This window comes from Pan paniscus, chromosome 16, assembly GCF_029289425.2.
Source record: "Pan paniscus chromosome 16, NHGRI_mPanPan1-v2.0_pri, whole genome shotgun sequence".
Classification (NCBI taxonomy): Eukaryota; Metazoa; Chordata; class Mammalia; order Primates; family Hominidae; genus Pan; species Pan paniscus.
In genome coordinates, this window is record NC_073265.2 from 58651363 (window position 1) to 58659481 (window position 8119).

The 8119-nt window shown below is 52.7% G+C and overlaps 1 protein-coding gene across 2 annotated transcripts in view; it reads left to right on the forward strand.

Moving 5' to 3' along the window:
- The window catches only part of PAQR5 (progestin and adipoQ receptor family member 5), a 107144-nt gene that overhangs the window by 89485 nt on the left and 9540 nt on the right, over positions 1-8119 (forward strand). For both annotated transcript variants that reach the window (XM_034939025.3, XM_014341525.4), the window contains one exon: positions 2769-2895. In XM_034939025.3, coding sequence (XP_034794916.1) covers positions 2769-2895 — 127 coding nt within the window. The remainder of the gene's footprint in view (positions 1-2768; positions 2896-8119) is intronic.

Here is an 8119-nt window from a genome sequence, read left to right on the forward strand (position 1 = left end):
CAGCCTGACTGATGGTCGCGCCCCTACTCCTTCTCCTGAGTCAGAAGCCTGACTAATCCTCGGGGTCCCCTTCCTCTCACTCCCCACCCACGCCCACCCTCTGGCCAATTGGTTATTAAGGCCAGGTGACTTCTCTCCTACCTGCTGTAAGCGGCACTGCCCCTTCGTCTTGACTCAGGCCCCGGCCTCTCACTTGCACAGTTATCACAGCCTTCCCCACCTCACCCAGCCCCTGGAGGCTTCCACAACACCTTGTACCACATCACCCTCCCACTGTCAGGGCCCTCATCAGCCAGAAGCAGTCCAGACTCCTTAGCGGGGCGACTTCCTTGGCCCTCGGTTGCCTGCCCCGGACTTGTTTTGATAAGTGTGGGCATTTCTGGAGTAATCGCTGCATAGCAAGCCCTGGTCCAGGCCCCCGACACACACCCCTGAGGGGCCACACCGCACCATGTTTAATGGTCCAGGTGCTGGCACCTGATTCCACCACCCCTAACTGTTAGAGGCTCCTGTGCAAGTTTCATAACCCTGCCAAGCCTCAATTCTTTCATCCACAAAATGGATGTAATATCTTCTTTGTGGGTATGTTCTGATTATTAAATGTGTTTTAAATGAGGCTCAGAGCCTGGCCTTAGTCGGCATCTGAGGGCAGCCATTACCACGATGATCTTGTTAACCGTGGCAGCAGTCCCTGAGGTAGGTCCTAGTGTCATATCCATGCGTAGGTGAGGACAGTGAGGCACTGTGGAGGTAAGTGACAGGTCACACAGCTGTGCATGGCAGAGCCAGAGTGAGGACTGAAGCCCATGTGGTCCGCCACCAACCTGTCCCCTGCCTTCCTCCATCACGGGCCTCACTGTCTGTCTGTGTAAGAGTTCCTCTTGTTGCCATGGTCTCCCTTCTCTGTATCCTCCCATAGGCCATTCCCCAGAACTCCCTCTTCCCTTCCCTGCAGGCTACACCACGGGAGCCTCAGGGGCCCCTGCCCTGTGCCCTTCCTCCAACCCCCAGACCTGGATATACCCCCCACCATGGTTCTTCTGATCCCCAGCCTGCCAGCCATGCTGGCACACCTCCATTGCTGAGAACAACTCCGGAGCACAGAAGATGCTTCCAATCTGTTTTTCCAGCCCATAGCCCAGTGCTTGATGTGGGGAAGTGTTCAGGAAACACGGAAGGAACATCTAGTCCACTGAGAGAGCCATTGATTCCATCTGGGACTCCCGGCTCCACCCTCTGCCCCTGCCTCCCTCCTCCCTCCCTGTCAAAGCCCTCAATCCCACCAGTGTAGCAGCCCTCCTGCCACCTCCCAGGCTTCCAGGGGTTCCTTCCTCAGGCCATCCTGTGTGCTTTCACTAGGTTTTGGTCATCAGAATCCTTCAGTGGCTCCCTTAGTGCCTGAAAGAGGAAGTTTCCTTTCCTTAGCCTGCATCCAAAGCTGAAAGCCTCCCTGCCCTCAGGCTCCTGTCAGAATCCGGGATGACCTACCAGGCTTTGTTCCAAGATCAGCTCCTGTGCCTTGTGCTCCACACATCCCGAAAGCCTGCCCCACACTGGAACCTGCCACAGGCTCTGGTCTTTTGCTTCTGGCTGCGGTTCTGGGCAGGGTCAGAGGCTCCCTGGCTCTTGCATGGCCCACAGCTTGCCCCAGTTGGCATCTGCTGAGCGAATGCATCCCAGTCCAGAAGGGAACCCCCTCCCAGTATGGGGCCAGACAAAGGGCTTGCCTGTCCCTCTGGAGGCAGCTTCCCACTGAAATCTCGCGGGCTGCCTGCTGGAGCTGGGAGTATGGGACCAGGAGGCTTTGGTGTTCACCCTCTTTGCCTGTGTGGCCAGCTTTGCTAGATCCACCTGTCACTGGGATAAAAGACAGATCAACCTGTATGGCCCAAAGCCTTGTTCAGCCCTGAGCTAGGACTCCACAATTCCTGATGTCTTTGGAATGACAGGTGACCTAGGCATGGCCATCAGGCCCTGGGCTGCCTCCCTTAGGGGAGACCTCAGGAGGTGAGGGTGCAGGTCCAGGCCCATCTCCCCAGCTGAAGCACACCTGGCCCCTTTGAAAAGGACAGTGATCTCCCCTGCTCTTCCAAATAAATGCTTCAGCAAAAAGGTCACTAGAAGGTCCTTAAGCAACCCTTCTTTCACAAACTTCAAAACCTAAAACACAACGCAACACCCAGCCTCTCAGCTGGTCTGTCTCCCAGCTGCTGCTATGACATCCTCATCTCAGCAAGGGCCCTCCCTCCAACATTGATCTTTCTACCAGGAGCACCCATGTCCCTGGGCAGGTGAGATGTGCACACTCTGAGTAGAGCTCAGCTCGCTGGGTCTGTCATCATGGACCACAGCATGTGGCTAAAGCAGGGACTGTCACTAACCTGTCTGGGTTTGAAGCCCATCTTTGTTAACTCTCTAGCTGCAGGACCCTGGGCGAGTGATTAAACCTCTCTATCCCTCTGCTTCCTATCTGTACAATGAGGATAAGTGCAGAGTTATGAAGGAGGATAGTTGAAGTATTATGTGAGGTCATACATGTAAAGCCCTTGGAGCAAAGCTGGGCTCACAGTAAATTCTCAGGATGGGATTTGGGGGGGCAGAGAAGAGAAAGCAGGAGATCCTAGAAGGGGGAATGGCACCAGCGAGGGCGCAGAGCCAGGACTGTGGGAATGATAAGGGCCAAGCCAGATGCTGAGGACAGTCTTTGCAAGGGGCCCATGTGGTGCCAAGGCCTGGCTCCTCTCCCAAGGCTGGCTTTTCTTCCCCAGGCTCAGCCATTGCCTACTCTGCATACACGTTCCCGGATGCGCTGATGTGCACCACTTTCCATGACTACTACGTGGCCCTGGCTGTACTGAACACCATCCTCAGCACAGGCCTCTCCTGCTACTCCAGGTACTGGTCGCTCTGACCTCAGATGGGAGGGGAGGGAGGGTCTTGCATGCAGCTCCCTGCACTCTTTGAGGGAGCGGGGGAAGAGGTGGGCTCAATGGAAAAGGTGCTTGGGAACCTAGGACTCCGTTCCAGGTGGACTTCCTATTGCTGGCAAAACCAGCTTCCTGGGCACGCAAGCTCCAGGCCTCCATGCTCAGAGAGTCTCATACTTGGTTTAATACTCTGCTGCCTTTTTTTGTTTTTGTTTTTGTTTTGAGACAAAGTCTCACTCTGTCACCCAGGCTGAAGTGTGATGGCACAATCTTGGCTCACTGCAACCTCCACCTCCTGAGTTCAAGCGATTCTCCTGCCTCAGCGTCCCACGTGGCTGGGATTACAGGCACCCACCATCATGCCCAGCTACTTTTTGTATTTTTAGTAGAGACAGGGTTTCACCATGTTGGTCAGGCTGGTCTGGAACTCCTGACCGCAGGTAATCCACCCACCTTGGCCCTCCAAAGTATTGGGATTACAGGCGTGAGCCATGGCACCTGACCTGTTATTTATTTATTTATTTATTTATTTATTTATTTATTTATTATTTTTTTTTTTTGAGACAGGGTCTCTCTCTGTGGCCCAGGCTGGAATGCAGTGGTGCAATCTCAGCTCACTGTAGCCTCGCCTTCCTGGGCTCGTCTGCTGCATTCTTAATACTTTGTAATAATTTTTGAACAAGGAGGTCCCTGCTCTTTGATTCGGTACAAGGCTTTACAAATTATGCAGCTGGTTCCATTTGCTGGACAAGTGGCTTATCCACCCTGAACTTCAGTTTGCTCATCTATAAAATGAGGCCATTACAAATACCCCTAAGACAAATGGAAGGATTACAGGTAATGTACCCAGGACACTTAGCACAAGCCTGGCACAGAGGAGATGTCCCATAAATGTGTGGTCACTAATGGTGACTGGGTGTGTCTGCCTCTGGGCATATGTGATGGATGATGGTGTTATTCAAATGCCCTATGCATCCCTCATCAGTGAGTCAGGCCCAGCTTACGCGCTCTAATTCCCACTGTTTTTTTTTTTTTCTTTCAAGAAAACTCATGGGGGTGTGAGTGCAGAGAATGTTGTTATGGGGATAACTACATCCATTTATTCAGCTCTTTGTAGAAGCGAACTGCCTGAAAGTTCCTTTTCCCTAAAATACTCAGGAAATCTCCCAAATGGTTGTGTTGGGGTGACAGCCCTGGCTGAATAGTGCCAAGGCTGGTACTTTTGGGCTGGAGGCGTTTCGTGCTGGTCAGGAAAGGTAAGCTGGCAGGTACATCTGAGTTCTCTGTCCTCCCGCAACGGCAACTCCAGCAAGCCAGTGGAGTCTCCCTGCCTCCGCTTGCCCCCCTCTCCCCAGGAAAAAACAGGCAGGTGAGATATGCCCCATCTGGTAACTTCTCCAGAATGATTTTGTCTCCAACTTCCTTTGGGTGACACTTGGGATGTGTGGGGCCAGCAAGTTTCACAAGGGAGAGCAGGCAAGTTTCACAAACAGGACAAACCAGTTTTTTTGTTTCTGTTTTTTATTTTTAAATGGAAGGATAGATTCTGAAACAGCATTGGGAATACTTGTTCCAATTCGCCTTCCATTCACCTGCGCTAAGGTGGGTTGGAAGTGTGGAGCTGCCTTCCATGGGAGTGAAAGTCTCTTTCTAGGAGTCCCTGCCGTGGATGAAGGGAGGTATGACAGACACAGAACAGTAATAACCCTGCAGAAACAAGTCCAGCAGAGATGAAGCAAGCCCCGGAGACCTGGGTGCATGGGCTTGTGGACTGGCCATGGTCCAGGAACCTGGACACTCTTGGACCTGGTCCTTGGACCAGTCACTGCCCCATCTGGTTCGCTCTCCTAGGGCTGTGTGGCTCTGGTGTTTGAAATTTAGGATTAGACAGGGAGAGTACCATAGGTTGAGGGGGCAGAGGAGGAAGAGAAGGCTTCGTGAGTGTGGAAGAAAGTCTCCAGAGTGAGGCTGGGTGCAGTGGCTCACACCTGTAATCCCAGCATTTTGGGAGCCCCAGGTGGGTGGATCACCTGAGGTCAGGAGTTCAAGACCAGCCTGGCCAACGTGGTGAAAACCTGTCTCCACTAAAAATATGAAAGTTAGCTGGGTGTGGTGGCAGGTACCTGTAATCCCAGCTACTCAAGAGGCTGAGTCAGGAGAATCACTTGAACCCAGGCGGCAGAGGTTGCAGTGAGCTGAGAGCATGCCACTGTACTCCAGCCCGGGCAATGGAGCCAAGAAAAAAAAGAAATTGTCTCCAGAGTGAATGATCCAAGATGGCTTCCCCATGAGCTCATAATTCAAATTCTTAGAACACTTGCTGGTTTTAATTTATTATTTTTTTTGTTTTAAGTAGAGACAGGGTTTCGCCATGTTGGCCAGGCTGGTCTCGAGCTCCTGACCTCAGATGATCCACTCTCCTCAGCCTCCCAAAGTGCTGGTATTACAGGTGTGAGCCACCCTGCCCAGCCTAGATTACTTTCTTCTAGCCAGGAGTCTTCCCTGATTGCTCAGATATAACGGATGGGGTCTTTTGGATGTGGCATGCCTGGTGTCTTTGGAGGAACTTATCTGGCAGGGCAGCTTTGCCAGACATCTCCTGGGTGCCTGAGTTTGGGGGCTTCTCCCTTTGCCAATGAAATGGGTTATTTATTTATGGAGTACATCTGTGGCTATTCCGTCTATCCACCCATCTACACACCCACCCACCCATCTAACATTCCTTAAATGCCTGCCATACTCCAGGTACCATGTTAGAAGCTGGGGGTGCCAGAAGGATGCCCTTGCCTTCAGAGAGCACCCAGTGCCATAGGAGAGACAGACTGCAGATGCCCCCAGAGGCCCATGAGGCCATGATTTCCATCAGAGTGTAGCAGGAGGGAGTGTAATGTAAACAAATAATGATAAGGCAGAATGACACCTGCTGGTATACACAGGGTTCTGAGAAGTGGCATTAGGACTGGATATTGAAGGAGGTAGAACACTTTAGCTGAAGAGGAGGACATAGCAACCAGCCAGGACAAGGATGAGGACTACAGAGAGGGTGGGCCAGGGTGGGGAAGCAGCAAGGTGTGTTAGAGCTGCCAGAGTCTGCAAGAGTAGATGGAGGAGAGCACCTACAGAGGGGCTTGGATGGTAGGCTGGGGGCCTGTGGGTCCTATGAGGACTGGCCCTTTGCTCATGAAGGATGAGAATCTCTTAGGGAAAAAAAAAAAAATCCTACGCACTCAGCTTCCATGCTCTGAGGGGTTTCCAGGCATATTAGCAGCAACTGAAGTGGGAGCTGAGGGGAGAGGGAGGTGAGGGGCTATGTTGGAATCAAAAAGGAGGAAGGGGGCACATGCCACACTCTTGCACCCAAAGGTAGAGTGGGCATTCCAGCTGTGGCCCTTCCAGTGCCCTTTGTACCTCGTCCTCGCTCCACGTTCCCCGACCCATGGTTTTGCTGCTCTTACAAGGTCTGTCCTCCCCTCTCTTAATTCCCTGTCTCTGCCTTTGGTGTCTGGAGAGTGAGAAAGCTGACTCGTGTGCAGAAGTGATGCTGGCCCTGAGTAATTTCAGAAGAAGTGGGTAGAGAGGAGGGTGTGGGCATCTGGAGGCCTGAATTTCAACCCTGCTCCCCCAGACTTGCTGTATGGCCTCAGGGCAGTCACTGTCCACTCTGGGCCTCAGGGTCTACGTCTTCAGTGAGGGCATCTGAGACAGTACCCTCTGGGTCCTCTCTGGTTTGGGCATCCTGCAATGTCAATGCCTTAGTGTCTTCTCCAAGCTTCCTTTCCCAGCTGTCTTCCTCCCCCAGGCTCCACCCCTGCCTCTCCCTCCTGCTCCATCCGGCTGCAGTTGGGCAGGAGCGGGAGAGAACCACCTTCCCCTCCCGGGAGCACAGGGGGAGACCAGGAACCTCAGTATTTGCTTGATAGTTATCTGATGCTTGCCCGAAAATCAGGGTTGAAATGGCATTCGTTCCATTACAAGGCAGACCATTAAGGCCAATCTCAACATAGAGAGCTTTGTCGTCCCCTGAGTGGTTTTTGGTTCTTACTGTCATGGACTTTGGTTCAAATGAAAATGTTCCAGAAAACTGCCTTCTCATTCTGTAGCATTTGAGAGGGGAAATGAGAGAATGCGTGCCCTCTTTGTGGTTCTTGGAGCAAGGTGGGGGTGGCCGGGGCCCTGGCCTGCTCATGCCTGCACAGGAAGGGGCTGCCACTCCCTTCAGGAATGTCAGTTACACAGCAAGTACTGTATGTCACAAATCACTGTCCATCTCCATCCAATGCATCCAACCATTGATTGCTTTTTTTTTTTTTTTTTCCAAAGAGCTGCTGAGTGAAAAACCTCCTGGTCAGAGCAGTGAGGGCGAGAGATTAATTTTCACCCATGAGCTCTGCTGTAAGGACAGCTTGGCAGTTGCTGAGGCAGTTCAGAGGGGTGGAGCTGACTTGGAAGGGGTTTGGGGTCAGCGCTGGAGGTAGAAGGCTCAGCAGACATGGTTCTCAGACAGAGGCTTGGCCAGAGGATAAAGTGCTGCTATAGCCAGTTAGGGGCATGGGGAAATGTCTACATCGCTGCAGTTCTCCAAAATAAGACAACTCCTACACAATAAAACAACCATAACCACCGCCCCCATGTACACACACACGTGCACTCGTGCGTGCGCCTCTGCAATAGAATGATTTTTCCAAAGGCCCGCTAGTTTCAAGCCCTCGTTCCGGAATTCCAGTTGCCAATCCTTCCAGCTTTGTTGTCAGATTGTGTTGAATCGACCCTTTCTTAACGAAGGCTTCTCCCGTAACCCAGTGTGTCCTGCCAACCTCGTTCTGAGCAGAGACCTGACTTCCTCTATAGCAGCCCCTTAGCCCTCTGGTGCGGGGACTGCCCTAAGCCCGAGCAGGCTGGGCTGTGGGGCCGCACGTGGGGCGCCTCTGAGGATGCTGCGGCTGTGGCTCTGCTCTGGCTGTGGCGACATCGCGTGGCCTAATGCGGAACTGCAACTTGGTAGCGGACGGCCCTTCTCCCGAGCTACCGGCCCTTCTGCCTTTTTCTCTCTGTTGCTGTCTCTCTTCTCTTCTGCTTTTTCTCCTTCTCTTTTCCCTCTAGACCCGGCTTTGCAGCTGGAGAGGCTGGTCCGTTTGCCCCTGGGGAAACACTTTATCAGGCCGAGCGAAATGTTGTCTCAAGTCACAGAAAAT